General features: G+C 38.1%; 1 protein-coding gene across 1 annotated transcript; it reads left to right on the top strand.

Moving 5' to 3' along the window:
* The first annotated feature begins 8,130 nt into the window (after window positions 1–8,130).
* On the top strand, window positions 8,131–21,601 carry LOC103746128 (dimethylaniline monooxygenase [N-oxide-forming] 5-like). Its single transcript, XM_008848236.2, has 9 exons — window positions 8,131–8,204; window positions 8,697–8,836; window positions 10,267–10,455; window positions 10,907–11,069; window positions 12,812–12,954; window positions 14,389–14,588; window positions 16,559–16,908; window positions 19,102–19,174; window positions 21,235–21,601. The coding sequence occupies exons 2-9, from the start codon at window positions 8,702–8,704 to the stop codon at window positions 21,599–21,601; spliced, it is 1,620 nt and encodes a 539-aa protein (XP_008846458.1). The 5' UTR covers window positions 8,131–8,204; window positions 8,697–8,701.
* The last annotated feature ends 1,097 nt before the right edge of the window (window positions 21,602–22,698 follow it).

A 22,698-nucleotide genomic window follows, 5' to 3' on the forward strand; every position in this document is an offset into this window, starting at 1 on the left:
TCATTAGAAATATTAAAATTGATTTTCATTTAAATTGTGATTATTTTGAAGAAAGAACTAAAGGAGAAAGTAGAGTGTATTTCAGAGCTATGAATGAATGACTCTAAACTTTTAGTATTTAAAAATAAGCAACAGCTGTGCCACATTAAGACTGTATTGATATGTAAATGGAAAATGCTGATTCCTGCTTGTTGTCCTGGTCACTTCACCTGGCTTCCAGACTTGCCTTCTCCCTATGTCAGTTAAGTGATTTCCTCACTGTGATGATCTCAAGAGTGCCAGAAGGCTTCTTTGCCCCAAATGCCTTCTCCTTCCACTGCAAAATCTTAAGATATCTGAAGAAAAAAATTAAAGGGGGGTGACACAGAGGTAGGAGAGATGGCTCAGTGGTTAAGAGCACTGGTTGTTCTTGCAGAGGACATGGGTTCTGATGCCCCCTCCTAACTCCATGGGTATTACACAGCATGGGTGCACATACATACATGCAGGCTTATACACATAAAATAAAAATAATAAATAAAGTAGTAGTTAAAAGATAGGGAAAAATAAACACGTCATTAGCACACGTAGTTCCTTGGCAACAGGATAGGAAGCATAGATACTGCCAAAAGCAATTTGTTTTCTCCTTACTGAGTGATACTGAGGATGAAGGCTTCAAGAGTAGGCTGCTTGAAGTCCAGTGCAGTGCCACATACCTTCGATCCCAGCCAGCACTGAGGAGACAGAGGCAAGTGGAGCTCTCTAAGATCCAAGTCAGCCTGGTCTATGTAGTGAGTGCCAGGCCAGTAAAATAAACTCTCCCCACCAAAAAAAAATAATAATTGAAAGAGATATACAAGACAATAGACATGCAAATTGCAAGACAGATACAAAAGAAACACGCCAATGTGACTTCTCCAAAAGAATCAAAGTTACTGAAATGGGAAAAATGTCAGATGAAGATTTCAAAAGTTAAAAAAAGTAAAGTGACTTAAAAGAGAATACAAACAAGCAGTCGCATATAATTCAGGACCTGGAGAGAAAACTCAGAAAAACTGAAGAAAAGTTCAGCCGCATGAATGGGAAAATCATGAATGTGGATAAAATATCACAACATGGAAGAAAAATTCAGGAAGGAAATTTAGATTTTGAAAATTAAAAAAATAAATAAAATTGTTGGAAATGAAAAACGTGGTCAATCAAAGGAAAACACGCTGGCAAGGAAAGCATCATCCGTAGATTCGGTGCAGCTGAAGGAAGAACATGAGGGTGGAGGACAAGGTTCACACATTCAAAGACGGGAAAACAAAAGGACATGGCCGCACTGTTAACAAGTCTGCGATGTCATCTAAAACCAAAGCTGAGACTCTATGGGATAGAAGGAGCCAGAGAAACACTGAAGGCAGAGAAAATGCAGTCATCTAAATTACAGCAGATGTCCCAAACCCAGAGAAAGAAAATCACCTTCAAACACAAGAAACATTAGAACCCTGCATAGACGAGACCAGAGAAGAACCTCTCATGATATGTCACAGTCAATGTGCCAAAAATATAGGGTAAGTAAAGAATATTAAAACGCCAGCTCAACTACAGAGGTAGAAGCACTGAAACATCATATCTCTCAACAACCATAAAAATCAGGAAAATCTGGATTGCTATATTTCAAGCCCTGAAAATAAACGAATGCTAAAAAATACTACCATACCCTGTAAAGCTGCTTTTTAAAACTGAGAGAGAAGTAAGGACATTTCAAGGTAAGCACAAACTAAACCATTTCATGACCATGCCAACTTTCCAGACGTTATCTAATGGAATACTATAGACTCTGGAGCAGGAAAGACAGTCTTGGTCACAAAAACACTGAAAAGAATAAATTTCATGATAAAAATAGATGGAGCCGGGTGTGGTGGCACAAGCCTTTAATCCCAGCACTTGGGAGGCAGAGGCAGGCAGATCTCTGTGAGTTTGGAGCCAGCCTGGTCTACATAGTAAGTTCCAGGACAGCTGGGGCTACAAGGAGACCCTGTCTCAAAAAGACAAAAAAAAAAAAGAAAAGAAAGGAAAAGAAGAGCTAAGAAGTAATCAATCAGGTCCAACACAGCAAACCAACAAAACCTTACTACTGATACGGGAGAAAGTAAAGAACAAGCAATAATTCATCCAACAAAGAAAGCAACCAAGATCAGAGAAATTAGTCAAAAACTCTGCTAAGTCTGAGAGAGTAGGCTATGGACAAATTACATGCTGGCTGGAGTGATGGATCCAGACTACAGGGAGATATTTGATTGTTATTCTTCTATATGGATAAGTAAGATTGTGTCTGGAATACATGAGATCTTTTAGGGTATATTTAGCATTATGATGCCCTGTGACTAAGGTCAATAGAAAATACAACCTGATTTACAAAAGACTACAAATGACCCAGATTTCTCAAAAAGACATGTGTAGATCACCCTACCAGCCATGAAAGTTGAATAAAATACAGACTGAATAGAAAAAGATTCTTCTCATTCACCCAGGAGATAAAAGGATGCAGTTGCTACAACTAAAAGGGTCCCTGGAAGGTTGGCTTCCAAGACCCATTTCTAGCCAGTTTCTGGTCTAGGCCTGTATAAGTAAGTAAAAAATTACTTTTTGGTGAGACTTTCAGATGAACCTGTGAATAGTCGAGGAGCTGAGACTGAGGTACTCGGAACCTCAGAGTCCGCCAAGCACCTGGAGAGCATGTTGAATCTTCTATTTAAGACTCTGTCAGTAGTATTTAAATGCATTCACCATGCCAGGCACTAGAATTAAGACAAAAATGTCCTGCCCCTCCTGATGAGGTAGGCATGGGATCAGAGGCCTAGAGGAGTTAATGGTGTTCCAGACAGCATGGATATTTGAACCTAGAGAATAATGGCTCTAAGATGGAGCTGGACAAAGGGGGGAGCTGAGAGGCTCCCAGAGCCTCATCCTGAATGCTGGCCTCACCAAGAAAGTGAGCTAACTTCATTTTGGCCTATGCCACTTGCAATATCCTAGTGGACAACTTGGGCTACATATACAAGATAGGCAGGTAGCAAGTGCCTTACCAATGCCTTGGACTCATATGCCTGGCAGCATAACTTCTAACTTCTACTTGGAGTTCTTGGACAGCCACATGCCTATGGAAGCCATCATCATGGATGGCCACACGTGTGGAATTTACCCCAGGAATTTACCTTCACTGTGTACTTCTCCTAGGCCTTTACCATCAGAAGCCAGACTACCATAGTAGGCCAGGTGAAGACCCTGTTGCAAGGCAGGTTCAAAGACCTATGAGTTAGGATGCAAACCTTGGAATAGCGGTAGGCTACCTACCATATGGGCAAGGGACTGCTCGTTTCTGACACTGATTACTGCTTTTCCACCCAAGGAAACTAGCTAGCTAGGTCTTTTAGAGCGCTAGATCCCTCAGTTGCCCTCAGGGTGCCTCCACCAACTTCTAACCTAGCCCAGAGCCCATGCTGCCGCCACCAGACATCAGATCTCTGTACCCAAAAAGCCTTTCAACATAGCCACAGATAAGGGTTCTGAGATCAGTGGTTCCATAGCCAGGCTCAGCCCTGAAGAGGTGGGTATGTGTCCTGGACCTAAGGTCATGAGGGATGCTGGTTATGTGTAGATGATAGAGCCCCATATCCTGCATGGACAAGCCCAGTTCTGAACAGACTGGAGTCATAATTCTAAAAGATACTACAGATAAGACCAGCCCTTTGAGTCCTGAATAGCCTAGTTTCAGGGAACTCAAGTGCTGAGGAGATAGATCATGGATTTTGAGACGGGAATAAGTCTGTGTGGCTCGGAAGACCAAGAAGTCAGGGCAACATCAAGTCTGATACTAAGAAAAATACAGAATCTGAAAGGGATTCCAAAAGTCTGTTAAGTTTCTTTCCTGCCTATTTACCCCAAGCATGACTCTGTGGGAATCTGATCCTTTTGGCTAAATCACCCAGCAAAGGCCTTTCTCCGGGCACAGGTGTCTGTGGACCTACAGATAACATGCTGTGACCTGACAAGTAAATGCCCAGTCAGCCTGGTCCTAGAAGCTCCGTGACACTGGGCCCTTGACTTGGTCTTGGCCTCACCATGCCATACCTGAGCCTGGCCTTTTGTTCCAAGTAGTATGTACCCAGTATACAGAGTCTTCTGGTACCCACAACCCCTTTCTTGGAGCAAGTTGAGACAGTCCTAGGAATCTTTATGAGCTCTCCTGAATTCCAGTCCTCGGTTGGGCACCTTGGCTACAGTTGATTTCCTAAAGATTCATATACACAGGAAAGGTCATAGGCTAACTCAGTGTCCAGTAAATTTTTAGATTCTGACCAACTATGACCATGACTAGAGATCAGTTATAGAAACTAGTACTGTAATTGCCATGAGCAGTCTATCTTTATTTTGTTGTGAATATGTTTTGTGCACATTTGTGTGAATGTATGCGTATATCATAGACTTATTTTCATTCTTCTTATTAGTGTAATATAATATTTATAAGAATATCTAAGTTTTAATTTTACATTAAGTATCCACCACAGTATTTGAGTTTGGGGATATCAGGAGATGAGCAACATCACCCAAGTATTTTACCTCCTCTATCAGGAAGGGTTAACATTCTTTAGAAAGTCATCTGTAGGAATGCTATATCATATTAGGTAAAGCTATCACTGTTTCACTGACTTTAAAGATTTAGTATGGATTAAGGAAAACCATATGGATGCCAAGTTAACAAAAGGTGGATACGTGATGCCTAATATTTCATGTCAATTTGTTTGGATTAAAGGGGCTAAGACAGCTGGCAAAGCCTCGTTCTCAAATCCAATAGATGGTAAGTCCATTACTCTTTTCCTGCATGGGAAATCCACGTCATTGGCATTGATTAAAAGTCTAGACTAACTCAGGTGTGTCTGTGAAGGTTTTCCAAAGACTAGCCTGGGACTCAGTGTCCATTGAGTAGGAATGATCCATCTTCAATGTGGGCAGTCACCATCCAATTGACTGGGGGTATAAATAGAATAAAAATGCAAAGGAAAGACAATTTTCTTTTCTCCTACAATCCTTGGACACCAGAACTCTAAGCTCTTCTTTTGCTTTTGTACTCCATCATTTAAACAACAGTTTCCTGGATTTAAAACAACAGTTTCCTTGGATTTCAGGTCTTCAACTTTAGATGGAGTGTTGCAACATCAACTTCCCTGGTTTGAGTCACTCTACCAGCATCACAGGGCCTCAGGTTTGTGGGACTTCTCAGCTGGCACAGTCATGTGAACAAACTCCATTAATGAATCCCTTCTCAAACATCTGCATCTGTGTCTATATCTGTACATTAGCACCCTATTGATTCAGGCTAGACAACCATAATGCATAAGGGAATGAGCACATCATATTGGAAATGGCTTTGTAGTACTTTATCATTGCAAAGTCTTGACAAAATTTGGGAAGGAGAATTCTTTTGTGCTTGAAAGTCCCAAAGGGGGAATTTGGAGACAGATTTTTCTCAGAAGTAATTTGTAGCAGTTATATAGAAACAGTTTATCTCTATCTACAATGCTGACACTTTTTGTCCAAGAAAAACAAAAGGGTGGATCCTTCTAGGAGCTTGTGCAAAGATCCTGCCCTCTCATGAGCAAAAGGGGCCAGGTAAATATAAAAGAGGGTTGTGGATGCGAAGCAGCACCATGTTCTTCTGGAGGTGAGAGGACACTTGGGAAGAAGACCGCAGAGACCTGACCAGCAAGGAGAGCGGAGAATCTCTGTCACAGTCCCTTGGCACAGAAGCAACTCAACCTGAGTTAAGGACAGAAAAAACAACAGCACAACTGCACGCTGCTGAATCCAGGAAGAAGACAAGCTCTCTTAAAGATTGTGAGTTGAACAACCCTTCTTGTAGAACACCAGGACGTTGTGGGTAGCAAGGTAGATCCATTGATTTGTCTGCCTTCTTGTATCTCCTCATATTGGATTGGTTTCAATCATTCTCTCATAACAGCAAAAATATAGCCCCAAATTGCCAGGATTTCTCAATTTTAAATATGTTCTTCTGGATAGAGACACAAGTTGAATAAATGACTATTAATGTACTCTGATAATATAGTGATTATCTTGGCACTTGTTTTGTTATGTATTATACTTATTGCTGCACTGATCTTTGCTTCCTTGATGCTAACATCAAATGTTCTGCATGATACATGACCTGCTCCTAGCAATTATTTTACCTTATACTTGTTTAATATAAATGTTCTGAATCAAAATTTCAAACAGACGTGAAATTAAGGATAGAGGGAAAAATCAGAAATTAAAGATAATGAAATGGAAAAAACACATAAATCCAGATAGGGAGCCCAGCAGACACATTCCCTAATCTACTCCCCATTGTGAGGTTTTCACTGAAGATTTTCTGCATAATGTTTTCCAATTAATGATTAAAACACTGACTACCATTTGCTGAATAGATGCTATTCCCTAGACACCATTTCAAGAGCAGTGCCTGTATTTTTATAGCCTGGGAGTAATAGAAACAATTGATACAGATACAGTCACATGAAAAAGAAATAAATTTGCAGTATCTTTAGAGTCAGAAAAGATGCAAAGGTAGGAAAACTTATTTACTAATAATAGAGGAAATATGAAAAAATCTAAAATGCACAGCTGAAAATTATATGGAAAGTTCTACAACCATTATGATTAATAAACTCATTAAACAAGTATTGCCTATGACTTGCAGGTATGTGGAAATCTGTTTATTAAAACTGTTAGATGAAAAACTGGTTGATAAACTCTATGTTAAAGGGACATAAATAGATCAAAAAAGGGGAGAGTCTAAACTTACATATACCGAACAATCTCTGATTTGCTGGAATATGTAATTTTTATTTTCTCTTAGTTTAGTATTTTATGATTTTTAAAGTGTTAAACATCAATTAATTTGGGAGTAGAAAAGTAAAGATTCCTGGGCTTATGTAACAAAAAATTCGTAGTTATCATAGAGGAATGGGAAAAGATGATGCTCTACTTATTAAATAGATATGAAATTTTAGACATGAGTTTTGCTTTATTCTAAGATTAAATGACCCTTATACTCCATTTTTAAATGAACATAAAAATTCTATATATAAAAGAAGAAAATACACTTATAAATGAATACAAAGTCAGTATATAACAGTAGAAGAAAATGCATTTGTAAACGAACTTAAAATCTGTATATAAAAGGAGAAAATGCATTTATAATTGTTAAGCATGTGAAAGTATTATCAATATACATACTTAGATACATTTCTATTTCTCGCTAGTTCTGAGTAATGAATTTTTCTATAGACATAGGAAAAATGAGCATTAAAATACAATATTGGCTTTATTTCCCAAAGCACAAGGCTTTCTATTCATTTTAGTTGCAGAATGTGGCTTATCCTTCAACCTGAATAGAATTCCTGTTTCTCCTCCTCAAGTCCAGCTTTGGACTCTGTGCAGCTGAGAGAATGAATTCTTCAGCAAGCTCATCATGTCAGCTGGACAGATGACCACAGTATACTTCACACCCTACAAGGGCAGAAGAAAGAGCTTCAGTGGGAGGGGCACAGTCCTGGGCTTGCTTCAGCTCCCACAACAGACAGCAGAGTCTATAACTCACCCGTAAAACAACTCCTTCTACAAGAAACATGAATCAGGATTCAGAGTGAAAGGAAAACAAGAAGTAAAGCCACAAAATGTCCTTAAAATTGGAGCACAATAGGAATCCCTCTATCGAGCCAAGATTAGGATAAAGCAGTGGGTGGCCTTAGAAAGCTGAGACCATTTCTTGGTCATTGCATTCCTATGCTGTCCTTTGGCACTATGATGTGGACTCACAGAGAATGTGATGTCCCCATCCTCATATGTCACCATCCAGATGAAGAAGGAATACAGCACATCCTAAAAATTTTAAATCGATCTAGAATCTAGAGCAAAATTCTAAACTGTGCATTGTCAGTTATGGGTATTGAAGAGAAAGGCAAAGAAAATTACAATGTGGGTGTATATGGAAAAGAGAAGAATTTCTGTACAACAGAAGAAACAAGCAGAAAGTCACCAAAGTAAGATAGTCATGCTGTTCTATATAACGTAGTGGTGACAGGCAAGAGGGAGGGGTGGTATCAGAAAAGATCAAGGAACAGGGTGGAGCCTGATTCACCAAGAGCCTTGGACACCATATAGAGATGTTGAGATCTGAGGTAAGAGGGAATGAGTGTATTTTCTAACCATCTTACCCCACAGACATAAAACCAAGAACCCAAAAATCAAATGAACAGACAAGAGAAATTATCATGCAATGTTGCTGCTATTTGTCCATGTCTGCACAGATGTTAAGATACAATTCATTAGAAATAATGGGAAGACACTGAATAGAGAATAAAGCTAAAATGGAAGGAGTAGAAACAGAACAGAAAACCATAGGACTCAACACAACAGTCAGATGCAAATTTGTGGCAAATTTGAGCCCCTCTTCAAGTCTTAGTTTGCAGATTATGTCACAGTAACCTTCATTATATAAATATTTTTAAATAAAATTTTGATTGCATAGTAAGCTATAATAGAAGTAAGTAAAGCTGTAGTCAAAAATATGTCAATTGCTGAAATGAAGGGAGACACCGATATAGCAATGAACTGGGGCTTTGGGGCTTTGTTGCTCAAAACAAAACTGAAAGAACTTTTCTTTTTTCAAGAGACCATGAAAGTAAAAAAAATTGCAGTGATTGGTGCCGGGGTAAGCGGATTAGGTGCCATCAAGAGCTGTTTAGAAGAGGGACTTGAACCCACATGCTTTGAAAAGAGAAATGATATTGGAGGACTGTGGAACTATGAGGTAAGTTTATAAATATTGTTATTTGGATTTATGGGAATTGTTTTCATTTGACTGGAAAATAAAACTCTGATGGTGTACAAATTACTCCCTAAGTGTACTTTTCAAATTAGTAACATATGGTATTTAAATAAACTCAAAATTCCTTGTAGTAACTACAAAATCCTATTCACTTTCCTTTCCCTGACAACCTCACATGGAATACTTGGAGTATCAATATGCAGATTTTACGTAAGAATGCTAAAACTCAAAAAGTGTGTATAGTTATCCTGCCTCTAGGAAACTTGACCAAAGGACATAAGATCTACTGAATCTTACTTGTGACATTTCCCTCCATACCATGTGATTACTTATATGTTGTTTTGTGGGGGACATTTATTTAAATTTTTCATTTTCTGAGAATAATTTCATACATGTGTACTGTATTTACATCATCTACATCCCTACTTCCCCCACTCCGACTCCTCCCACATCCCTCCTCACTCCCTCTCAAATTCATGACCCCTTCTTTTGTAATTGTTTTTGTTACATATATACATATATGTATAAATTTAGGTATATAAATATATAGATACATAACCTACTGAGTTAATTTGCTGTTGACTGTTTGTATGTGTGTTTGAGGGTGACCACCAGAGACTGGGTGGCCTCTCAGGGAGCTCATCCCTGGGGAAAACTGATTCTTCCTCCCTCAGCTGTCATCAACTGCCTGTAGTACTTCATCTAGTCATAGGATCTTGAGAAATTTTATGTCATTAGTTGCTGGAAAAACTGTTTCTACCAAGAAAGGTGTAGTTCATTGCAAATGCAGCTATGCATAACTCAAAGGAGTGAGTTTATCTCATAGACAGTGTCTCAGAAAAAGGGAAGTGTAGTCCTAATATTGATGTGTCTTACTGATGTATAATACATGAGCCTTAAAAAGTAGTTCTTATGAATTCATCACATTTATCTTATAGCCATCATTATTATTTGTTTATAGGTTAATAGTCCCCATATTTGAATTATTTTTTGTTCCAAATCATATAATTATTTGTTTTACTAGTGTAGTCTCTTAAACCAAATTCCTTTATCTATGAGGTTGATTTTGTCCATTGGGCCTCTCCCAAACCTCCTGTGTTATTTCTTCTTTTCTAATTTTGTTTCTGTTTGTTTTGTATATATTTCTAGTATCTGTCTGTTATCTGTTTCCTTTTGTGAAATAACTACTATTACCACATCCAATCACTAAAAATACAGTTTTAGTAAGAGAAACTTTCATTAGGAAATGAGCTCAATGCCCTCATCCTGCTGAGCACTATTACAGAAAACTGGAGATTAAATACCAATTTTTCAAAGAAAAATATACCAAACACCACAGTTCTGATCATCCCTGACACAGTCCACACTGTGTTCTTGGATTCTGGAAGCCACAGTTTCTTTGTTTCCTGTAGGATACACCAGAAAGCGGACGTCCTGGAATGTACAAATCTTTGACCTCTAACACTTCCAAGGAGATGACAGCCTTCAGTGACTACCCTATCCCTGACCATTACCCCAACTATATGCACAACTCCAAATTGATGGAGTATCTCAGGATGTACACCAGACACTTTGGGCTTCTGAAACACATCCAGTTCCAGGTAAGGCATGAAAGCCCCACCCATCACCTGCACATTGGTTGAGGCAAGTCTATACAACCAGAGCCAGTGGGGGCACAATTCCAATTTGCGTTTCCCACTACAATTCTGAAAGAAATGTTCTCTCCTCCTTCTCACGATTAGTGAAGACCTGTTTCTGTCTTATCTCCCCAAATAGAGGAGCACTATCCCACTTGGAACCTGAAATATAACTTCTGGTTAATTTGATTAAATAAAAATATAGGTCATGGAAAATAAAACCAAAGCATTTTGTACTCCAAAGTATAAACATTTAGGAAATGGCTTTTAGCAAGTTTATGTGTTCAAAATCTCTAAAGATCCAGGAGGCATACCTAGAGCTACTTTGTTTATTTAGCACAGAATTCCATGGGAGAAAAAATACTAAGATTGAGAAAAATGTTCTAAAACTCAGACTTTCTTTCTTGTTTCCTAGACAAATGTGTGCAGTGTGAGGAAGCGCCCTGACTTTTCAACCTCTGGCCAGTGGGATGTTGTAGTAGAAACTGACCGGGTGCAGAAAACCTATATCTTTGATGGGGTCATGGTCTGCAGTGGGCACTACACTGAAAAGTATTTGCCTTTACAGGATTTTGCAGGTATTTCTCTGCCAAGTATGTAAGAAAAGTCTTAAGACTCTAAAACTCTTAATGCATAAGCTATTATAAGCACTGGACAAAAGTATTTGTATGGCACAGAGGGAATACAAGTTAGGGTGTGATAGCTTTCCAGAAGAATCAGGAAAGATCTAGCAATAGAAGTAACAATGAAATTGGAAGGTCTGAAGAGAGTATTGCCTGGAAGAGGAAGTGGTGTGTAAAAAGTAGTAGATATGAAATCACAGGATAAATCTCAGAGAATGACCCAGACTTGATGAAGCTGAGCAGGAAGAAGTATGTAAGAATCAACAAACCATTGCAGTGTGTGTGTGTGTGTGTGTGTAGGTTTGGGGGAAACAAGTATATGACCAAGTTTGTATTTTATGAAGATCAATCTTTCAGTGATGTGGAACATTAATTGATGGAGGAGTATAATCAACTTGAGAATATTCATAAGGAAGACTTTAAACCATCGTTTCAAGAGACAATGATGATGGAGACTTTCAATAAAATAAGGGAAGTAGGATTCAGAGGGGGAAAAACAGCATTTGGAGACATTTTAGAAGTCTTTGGCACACTCAATGAATAACAGATATGCATGACATAATTTTACAAATTATGGCAACATACATGACACTTTTGAAATGTAATTTTTTCCAGAATGTTTTGAAACTAACTTACAATACGCCAGGTTCTGGTGTTAGAGTAGCCATTAGCTAGATGTCACTAATGAGCACTTGGTATGTGACGAACACAAATTAACATGTTTCCTTTGTAAAATAAGCACCAAACTTAGAATACATAAAAGGAATGTATAAAGTACTTCATTAATAACCTTGTATTAGCTATATAGTAACATTTTAGATTATCTAGGGTTAAATAAAATATGGAGTTAAAATTGCTAACATTTTCACACCTTTTTTTTCATATTTTTGAGACGAGGTCTCCCTGCAACCACAGCTGGTCTGGAATGCTCTTTGTAGACCAGGCTGGCCTCAATCTCACAGTTCTGCCTACCTTTGTTTCTCGAGTGCTGGGATGAAAGGTGTGCACCACCATGACTGACTTCCACACATGTTTATAGTACTTCTAGGAAATTCAATTGTGGCTTGCATTCAATCACTTTTAGACAACAGGGATATATACTGCTAAAAGATCTTTACATATTAGTGAATTTTTTTAGAGTTACAAAAAAAGTGAAGAATAGTTACATATCTATGAATAGAAAATTAGAAAAAAGACACACAAGAAACAACACATTAATCAAATTTAAAATTGGTTATATTTGGAACTAGAGAGATGCTTCAGCAGTTACAAACACTGGCTGCACTTTCAGAGGACCTGGGTTTGGTTCCCAGTACCCATATTATGGCTAACAATCGTCTATCACTCCAGTTCCAGGGGATCCACTGCCCTCTTCTGGCCTCTACCGTCATTGCACAAATGGCTGAACTTACATGCATGCAGGCAAAACACTCATACACATAAAATAAAAATAAGCAAGTAAATAATAAAATTGAGCATATTTTTAAAAGAAACATCTTCTCTGATTTTAGTCTTAGACACATCATCACTGCTAGAATATTTTGTTCTTTGGATAATCTTATTTTGTAATATTGGCAATAAATTGTCAAGAACAGAGAAAGGAATTTACATAACATAAACTTCATATTAGGAATAAATTTTCCAGGCATCGTTTTCCACTTCTGTGTGTGACTTGGGGATTTGTCTCTCCCTCACAGGGATCGAGAAGTTCCAAGGCAGATACCTCCACAGCTGGGAGTACAAGCACTCAGAGAGCTTTGTGGGGAAGAGAGTGGTCGTGATCGGCATTGGGAATTCTGGAGCCGATGTGGCTGGCGAGATCAGTCGTGTTGCTGAACAGGTTTGGGATCATACCCTGATTCTGCTCTTGGGTGTAAGCTTGAAACCTTCAGAGACCTTGTGAATCTAGACTTTCTCTGTCGCTTTAGCAGCATTATCCCCATTTAGGCTGCAATGACACATTTTCCTGTTGACTAAATAAAAATGACAAAAAACAGAGCACCAGTATGGTAATCCTTCTACTCCATAATGCACTGGAGTCACAGAAGCAGCAATCCAGCTAGAATCGGATAACAAGCTATCTACGTGCTATCTACACAGGCAAGATGGGAAATCTCTAAATGAAATGAATTTTGCAGAAGACACCAAGCTGTTTATAAGGGAAATGAAGTTTAAACCATAGACAGTATATGCAAACCTGAGTAAAAAGTGCACCACTGATCTGTATAAGTTATTAAGAATAGAGAATAAAAGGCCAGGCATGGTGGTGCACGCCTTTAATCCCAGTACTCGGGAGGCAGAGGCAGGAGGATCTCTGTGAGATCAAGGCAAGCCTGGTCTCCATAGGGAATTCCAGGCCTGCTGGGGCTACATGAAGACTGTCTCAAAACCAGAGAAAAACAAAACAAAACAAAGAATAGGAAAAAATTTTAGTCTCTCACTGACTGTGAACAAATACTGAGCAAGAAAACAGCAATCTTTCTTCTACAGCATGTTTCTGACTCCTAAGGAACCTTGCAAAAAAATCAAAATTAATTTTTTTATTTTGATTCATAATCTACAACAAACATAAAATTTCCCAATACTTAATGTTTTCTGTAAAAAAAAAAAAAAAAAAAAAAAAAAGAACCATGGCAGGATGCTGAGATACCTGAATCACAAATCCATGATGATGACGTAGCACTCAGGTGACTGCATCATCGGTAAAGAACTGCAGTCTCTTTTCAAGGTTTCAGTTAAATGACTCAAGATAGAGCAAAATACTTCTCAAAATGTATATTCTCCTTTTCATGCGCTTATTGTACATGGAATTTTCCATTTGTAAATGTGAGAAAATTCCAGTGTGAACTTTTGTACCTTATTTTTTATTTTATCCCTAACTTTTTATTCATATGTTTTTCTTTCATCATGAAATTTCAAATGGAAGAGCTTACAGGAAATATAAACATTAATGAGTAGCTCCCAACATAATAGCCTATAAGTATTTGATTTGGTTTTTGTTTTTCACATTTAGGACCTCAGACACTCCAGACATCTAGCACAGCTAGAGCAAACATTAAAATGGGAATAGGTCTATGACAGAAAAAAAAAGTGAATTGAAAGGACTTTCAGTAACTGGATCTATTTATAGAGAAAGGAAGCTGACTCAGTAGATGAGGCAGTATGAGAAGTTAATATTAGTCCCCTGACAACTGAAAAAACAGATACTCTGAGAATCTAAGACCAGAGTGATTAGCAGCTAAATATTTACTAAGCAATTGCTCCTCTTTTGCAGGTTTTCCTTAGCACAAGACGGGGGGCATGGATATGGAACCGGGTTTGGGATCATGGAAATCCTATGGATGCTACACTGTTCACTCGTTACAATAGAGCTGTCCAAAAATTGTATCCCACATTCCTGCTCAACAGACACATAGAGAATAAATTAAATGCAAGGTTTAACCATGCCAATTATGGACTGCTGCCTGAACATAGGTAAGGCCTGGAATGTAAGTCAGTGTGTTTAAGCTATTGGATTAGTCAAGTAAAACTATAAGCCACATGTATGGGGTAAATGATAACTACCATAATTCCTCATCAAATTTATTTTGATGGGGAATATTCAAAGTATTTCCTTCTTACTGGGAGTTCGTGGTTATTCAACTGAGGTATAAGGAAAGTCGTATGGGGCATGGAGTGAAGAAGTAGAGACGTTAAAATATGTCCTATTTCAGACTCGTACGACGGCACTATTCTCCTGCTTTTTGCATGTCCACTCTCTAAATTCAAAACTCTGAACTCACTGCTACCTTCCAACCCACCACCAACCCAGACAACTCACTATCCATGTGCAACAGCCTCACGCTTCTCTAGTCCTGCCCTTTGGCCCCTTTACCTGCACTGACTTCCTGTCCTACCCATTTTGCAAGATGCTTGTCCTCAGTCATCTTCAGCCATCTTACCACTGAAAACTGCAACGTTTATCCTTATCATTCCAAAATCCGTTCTGTGTTTGTAAATTCTTGGCTTTTCTCTCTCACCTCACTGAAGCCCCGCCAGTTCTCAGACCTGATCTAGTTCTCTCATCTCACATTTTCCTTCTCTCATTCCAACTCTGGGGCCACGTTTCCTATGTGTTCTTTCTTCATTTTCCCCATATGACATGTAAAACTTGGTATCGTTCATGTATCCATTCTTGGTCTTGTTTCCTTTTTACCCTGAGGAGATTTCTGTATTAAAGTTTTAGAACATTCCACAAAATATAATAAAAATTTGAAAACAGAAAATTAATATTAAGATGTATCTGGAAGAATGCAACAGAATCTTCTGCTTAACTGAGGATGTATGTATGACTTCATGTTCTTTTAAAGGAGAAATTATTCAGAACATGTAAGCTATATTTAATAATATTGCTCGGGTATTAATGTACCCTGAGAATATGATTCCCTGCTATTAATTCTCACCTCAACCCTTGAACTGCAGTTTACCAAAGGCCTGAGTGTCACTACAAATTTTCCCATTGAAAATTTATTCTCAAATGTTGCAGATATACCTGTTAAAATGTTAATAACTGGGCTGGTGAGATGGTTCAGTGGGTAAAAGCACTTGTTACCAAGCTTGACACCTGAGGTAGAATCCTGGAACCTGCATGATGGAAGGAGAGAACCAACTTTTGCAAGTTGTCCTCTGACCTTCATACCCACACATGCACACACACACATATGCAAACACACACACATACACACACATATGCAAACACACACACATATGCACACACAAATAAATAAGCAAATAAAATAAGTGCAATAAGTGTAATAAAAATATTAATGACTAATTAATGTCAAATTTGTTTTCATCATATCGAGAGTAAATAAATACATCAAAAATGGGCACAATTTGTTCCTGGTAAAATATTATTATCTAAAGATATTTGTAGGTATATATTATATATTACATATATTAAAGATATATATTATCATTTGATTAGCAAAAATTTCACCTGATTCTTATATCATTATTATAGTTCTACAGAATAGGAAACTGAGACCAAAGTGTTTCATGATTCATCCAAGGTCTCCCAGTGGGTAAGAGAAATAGACTGTACTGAGGTCCAGTTCTGAATCAGAAAACCAAGCTTTTGACTAATAAATTGTATCACCTTTCTGAGGGTGCAAATAAGCAGAATAAAATTATTGAAATTATATAATAGCTCCCGGAACTTTTACCTACCCTAATGTTTTTATTAAGAAAAAATATAATAGCCATATGTGGTGGCACAGGCCTTTAATCCCAGCACTTGGGAGGCAGAGGCAATTGGATCTCTGTGAGATACTGGCCAGTCTGGTCTACACAGTGAGTTTCAGGTCAGCTGGGACTACAGAGAGACCCTGTTTCAAAGACAAAACAAAACAAAAAGAAAAGAAAATATATACTCATCTCTTGACAGTACACTTTTGTTCATGTAGAATTCTTGACCATCAAACAGTTCTCAATGATGACTTGCCAAATCACATCATTACTGGAAGAGTGCAGATAAAACCAAACGTGAAGGAGTTCACCCAGGCATCTGCCATCTTTGAGGACGGTACTGAGGAGAGCATAGATGTTGTAGTCTTTGCCACAGGCTACACCTTGTCATTTCCTTTCTTGGGAGATGACTCAACAATCCTGGACAGCCAGCACTCCTTGTTTAAACTGGTCTTCCCTCCTCGGCTAGAGAAGCCAACGCTAGCTTTCATTGGCATCATCCAGCCAGCGGGAGCCATCATCCCCACATCAGAGCTCCAAAGCCGATGGGTTGTGCGTGTGTTCACAGGTATGCACCAGTCCTCTCATGAATAAAGCATGTTCCTAAGTCCTTATCAAAATTGATACTTCTGAGGAAAACAAATTTGGTACCAGGAAGGCAGCAGGGTCAAGTTTGGGAGAGCTGCACTGTAGATTCTGAGACCAAAATATATGATTAAATCATATGGTTCCTCTCCCTTCACAATTCTAAATAATCTTGACCAAGTTTTCCAGGCTTGATTTAATGGGTAGCTGAGATTCTATCTTCTTGGGACAGTTTTTCCATGATGCCTCAAAATGTGATACAGTGTCATGGGTGACTTTGCTAAATTCTCTGCATTCTGAGATGTAAAGTCATTAACTAGACAAGTAAGGACTTTGGTGTGCTGTTTTTCCCTAAGTAAGGTTTGACTACATATCCACATTGAAGTGGATATAGGGCTGCAGCTATTTTGTTGTCACATCTTTCATTTTCTGAACATATGTGGCTATTCGTTTTGGGTAATAACACATTTGATTCTCATACAAAACTCTCTAGCATCTCTCTACTTTGGTGTTTTGGTTTCATTTTCTGTATGTCTTCTCCTCCTGATAAATATGTATCTTCTTTGCTGGCTTCCACTATGAATTGATCATTGTAAATATCAGCATCAAGTGGATAATACGAAACAAGTAACTAAACAATCATTTATTATGCTTATTTGGGATCGTCTATTAATACCTCATAACCTTGGTAAAGCAAAATTGTCTAAACTCATTTTAGCGTAATATATACACACAAAAGCACAGGCATATGGCAATGAACAAGTTCAAAAATTGAAGACACATACAAAAACCACCACTGAGATTAAAAACAAAGGGACATCGCCATAACTTAGAAACTCTCTTTTGACTCTTTTCCAGCCTCACCTTCCCCAGCATCACCAAAGAGAGCAATGTTTATTTCTGATAGCAGCAAACAGATTTGCTTTTTCCTTTGTATGAAGAGAATCATAGACATATGAATGCTGGCGATAGAAAAGATCACACAGGAAGTAGATATGAGGATGGGAAGACAAAGGGGTGGAGGAAGGGTGAGCCAAAACAAAGTACACATGAACAAGCTACATGGGAAACCGTGATCTTGCAACCCAAAGAAAATCCAGTAAGAGGGGATCATAAAACACACGTGATATGAAGGAATGGAGAAAATGTTGGGAGAATATGCACTACATAGTGCTTGGTTTCTTTCTCTTAATGTAATATTGTGAAATGAATCCTTATTTTGCATTTTTTTACTTAATACCTAGCTCTCCATCTTCTTATACAATAAACATATGGATATATACATATATATATATATCTACAACTTATTCTAATTTTTTTTTGGTCTTTTTTGAGACAGGGTCTCCCTGTAGACCCAGCTGGCCTGGATTCACTGTGGAGACCAGGCTCCATTTGGAATAATTATAAATAGCCATGTCATGAACAGTCTACATGTATAGACACATATCCATTTGGTGTATTTCCAAGGTTTACATATATATTTAAAATAATATTTTAAAGTACTGCATGACCTTTCAGTTTCTAACTCTGTTCCTTTTATGTTTTACACACTTACTTTTGAAACTGAAATTGAAAACCTTGAGAGTATTCCTGTATAGGTCATAGTTCTGCAACAACAGTTACGTGACACCCAATGAGGCAGAAACCAGTGTGCCTCCTTCTCCTTGTTCTGTCTCCCTGATGTTATTTAACCTTCTGTTCATCATGTCTTATCTTCTCTGTCCTGACACATTCACACATATACAGTTTCCATCTGTGATTATTTGTTTTCTTCTTTCAAAATGCTTTTATTGCCATTTAGGGACATTGTCCATCACTGAACACTACACAAAAACACAGTGAATGCTAAGATATTTTCATTGCTCTGGACAGAAAACTTGCATTTTGGATGTTAGTTCAATGCCAGGAAATGTTCAGAGAGGATTTTTGTGTCAGTTCACAGTATACTTTGAGGATCCTTGGAAAATTATAAAACGTGATAAGGGTATTTACAGTATGCAGGGGATGTTGAGTTTTTATTTAAACTGAGGGAAAAAAAACCTTAAAAATCGATTTCTTTGATTATAGGTTTTACAGAGACTTGATGATTATGCTATTCTATTTCAGAACCATTCTTTGTTCACTTGTGTCACTCAGTCTTCCTGACAGTCTTCCAATGTCCATCTTGTTTTCCCAGGGCTGAAAAGTTTACCCTCACAGAGTGAAATGATGGCGGAGATCAAAAGAAGGAAAAGGAGCAAGGCAAAAGAGTAAGGAATCCAATTTTTGATCAAAGTAAATGAAACCTGTTCAGAACGAGTATTTGGTTTTACTCTTCATACAGTTTGCACCTAAGTGAGTTCTAATAGGATAATTTTAGTTCAATGATATCATGGTGACCCTTTTCCATTAATTACATGTGTAGATAGAACCTGATCATGAAACATAAATCTCACTTGTTAAATAGCCACAGAACACCATGTCTATGCAATGAGCACCATGCAAAGTCACTCTAGAAATCATTATGGAGGTTCCTAAAAATAATTAAAAGTAGACTGACCGTATGACCCAGATATATCACTTCTCCGTGTTTAAGTTGGAATATCACAGAGGTACTTGCCCAGCAATAATGTTTATTGCAGTACTATTCACAATCGCTAGGTTATAGAACCAACCTAGGTGTCCAGAGAAGTAAAGAAAATGTGTTTTATATTCACAATGGAATTTTTCACCCATAAACAAAAATAAGTTATATCACTTGCAAGAAAATGGATACAACTGAAAAAAGACAAATATTATATATTTCTGTCATTTATGGACCCTAAACATTACAGATACATAAAATCATGCATGTATGAATGATATGAAATCAAAAACAAAACAGTCTTGGGGTAAAGGGGACCAGCAGGGAATAAGAAGGCGAAGGGCAGTGAGGTATGGGGGAACATGCTGAAAGCACATTATATACTCTGCGAAATGGCCTTATGTAACTCTGTATAAGCTTCAAGAAATTAAAAAGTCAACACAAACAAAGAAGGGTGTACCATGCCCAGAAAAGAACATCTTGCAACCTTCTGTCTTCTGGCTTTCACATTCTTTCCTCCTCCTCTTCCGTGTTGTTACCCAAGCCTTAGAGGGGGTGATGTAAATGTCCTGTTTTGGTCTGAGTACTCAACTATTACATATTCTGAGTGGCCATGAGTCTCTACATTCACCACCATGCACTGTAAAGACAAGATTCTCTGATCAAAGTAGCATTTGTCTGCAGGTATAAGCAAATATAGAGAAGGCAGTTTGAGGAAATGTTGATTTAACCACACAGCAATAGTAAGTTCTCCTCTGAGCCCTCAAACTCCTCAGCCACAGGATTTTGATTGGATTTACAGTACAGACATGAATTCCCTGCTGCAGAGCAGGCCTCAAATCCAGTCAGAGAGTGATTGATTACCTCCATAACAGTCTTGCTGCTGTTGCACCTGTGGACCCATCTTGGCTGGCAGGTTGGTATTGTAGTTCAAGTTCATTACTGGGTAAGACTATTAATGACTTTTAATGACTTCTCTCCCCGCAGCAACCGTAAATTTAGTAGTAAATGTTTTAGTACCTCTTTCCCTAGCCTCATTTGATACTTCTGTGTAACTTCATTTGGTTACTTCGTTCATTTACTTTTCATTAAATTTGTCTTAAATGATACAAACTTATTCCTTCCCGAGATTTTAGAGTTTTGATATTTAAAAATTTGTCAGCTCTTTCAGTTTTGTTTCTCTTTTACCATTAAGTGAGTTAGCAGAGAGGCTCTGTGTTTATTTTTGGTTTGTTTTGCTTTTTTGAGACAGGGTCTCAACTTTTTTCCTAAGCTGGCCTTGAACTAACTATGTAGTCCAGGCTGACCTTGAATTCGTGGTGATCCTCCTTCCTTGACCTCCTGTGTGCAGGGACTACAAGTGTGTGCCACCATGACAGGCCTTCAGAGTAGCTTTTACTTTTCAAGAATACTCTTCAATTCATCTATCCTTTGCTAATTAGATTCATACCATGGAACTGGATTCCGTGTCTGGAAATCCAGATATAATCCAGACTTTATCCATCCAGTCAACATTTTCTATCTGTCAGTTTACTGGGTACTTGGGAACTTTGGAAACCTCGAGGATTTACATCTTGTGTTGAGACTTTCCCGTGCTAAAGAAGTTGAGGCCTATAGATGAAATTAAGATTTAATAAGTATAGAATAGTGAACTCAATAAGCAAACAGGAGCAAACTCCACTGGAAGCTCAAGTGACAGCCGTGACAGCATCTGAAATATGGGTTCTGATGTTCTTCTCATTCCAGCTCTGTGAAAAGCCCCAAAGATACACGTCGAGTACAGTATATTGACTATATGGATGAAATCGCTTCTGAGTTAGGGGTCAAACCCAACCTACTCTCTCTGCTCCTCTCGGATGCAAAGCTGGCCAAGGAGATCTTCTGGGGGCCCTGCACCTCATACCAGTACCGTCTACAGGGGCCAGGGAAATGGCCTGGGGCTCGGGCAGCCATCCTCACTCAGAGAGAACGAATCCTCAAACCCCTGAGAACCCGTGGGCTCAAACACCTTGGGGCTTCCTTCTCTCATCTGTTCTGGGTCAAAAGTATCTGTGTTGTCTTTTTTCTCCTTGTTTCTGTGTTAGCTACATACATGTTGTTAAGCTCACATTGACACAGATGTTTATGCAGGTTGAGAACAAGCCATTATACTTAAGATGCACATTTAGGACCAAATAAATACTTGGGAAAAGGTGTTTATTAGGCTGACTCACTTATGGATATTCAAATGAAAACCAAGTTAGTCCACTAATGACTTTATTAAAAGAGGTTTGAAAATGTATAGTTTTTCTACATTATACTTCCAAAAGTAATTTGAGAAGTTTATACAAAATTTTCCCACGAAGAATAATTAAAAGCATGATTCAATTTTGTAAGGAAGCAGCAATAATACTTAACTAGGAATAAACTTTAAAAGTGCATTCTGTGGTTTAAAAGCATCCTTCCCATTCCCAGCCCCCCAAATCATAACTATTACAAGTTGTTATTTGGTTGATTGGTTGGCTGTTGGCTTTAAGACAGGATCTCGATCTGTATGTACCCTGGGATGGCCTCAAATTCATGCCTTTTCTTCTGAAGTGCTGGTATTATAAGCCAGTGCCACCATGCCCTACTTGAGATTTTTCAGTAGAATAATCTGACAGTCACCAACTTACCACTTGATTGAACAGCACTATTTATAAAAATTGCAGGTCAACATGAAATCTTGTAGCTCCTGATATGATACAATAGGAAGGTCAGCCTCTCTGTCTAATATTGCTGCCAAAAATGTGTCCCTTGAAGGTAATTGGGGAACAACCAGAAAAAAAATGCAGAAACTGCAACATTTTTAATATACCTAGGTTCCACTCCAAATTAAAATTAATGTCATGTAAGATTAAAGTACAGATGGCTAGAGAGATGGACCAGCAGTTAAGAGCACTAGCTGCTCTTGCAGAAGACTCAGGTTCAAATCCCAGCACCCACACGGTGGCTAACAACTGTCCATAACTCTGGTTCCAGGGGATCTGATCACTCTTCTGACCTCTATGGGCATTGCACAATACAAATACACTTACATACCTGCAGGCAATATACTCATACATATCAAATAAAAATAATAAGTAAAATCATTTTTTAAAGATTAAAGTACAGAATAAAATTCCAAGGAAAATGTTCTATATCAAAAGAAACTAAAGCACTATAATTATCAAGTAAAAATATCTGATCAGT

Source organism: Nannospalax galili, unplaced genomic scaffold, assembly GCF_000622305.1.
Source record: "Nannospalax galili isolate Female #2095 unplaced genomic scaffold, S.galili_v1.0 scaffold383, whole genome shotgun sequence".
Taxonomy (NCBI): domain Eukaryota; kingdom Metazoa; phylum Chordata; class Mammalia; order Rodentia; family Spalacidae; genus Nannospalax; species Nannospalax galili.

Coding starts and splice junctions, on each gene's coding strand:
- LOC103746128 (XM_008848236.2), top strand. CDS start 8,702: ATGAAAGTAAAAAAAATTGCAGTGATTGGTGCCGGGGTAAGCGGATTA. Junction 8,837..10,266: donor GAGGACTGTGGAACTATGAG/GTAAGTTTATAA, acceptor TGTTTCCTGTAG/GATACACCAGAAAGCGGACG. Junction 12,955..14,388: donor TCAGTCGTGTTGCTGAACAG/GTTTGGGATCAT, acceptor CCTCTTTTGCAG/GTTTTCCTTAGCACAAGACG.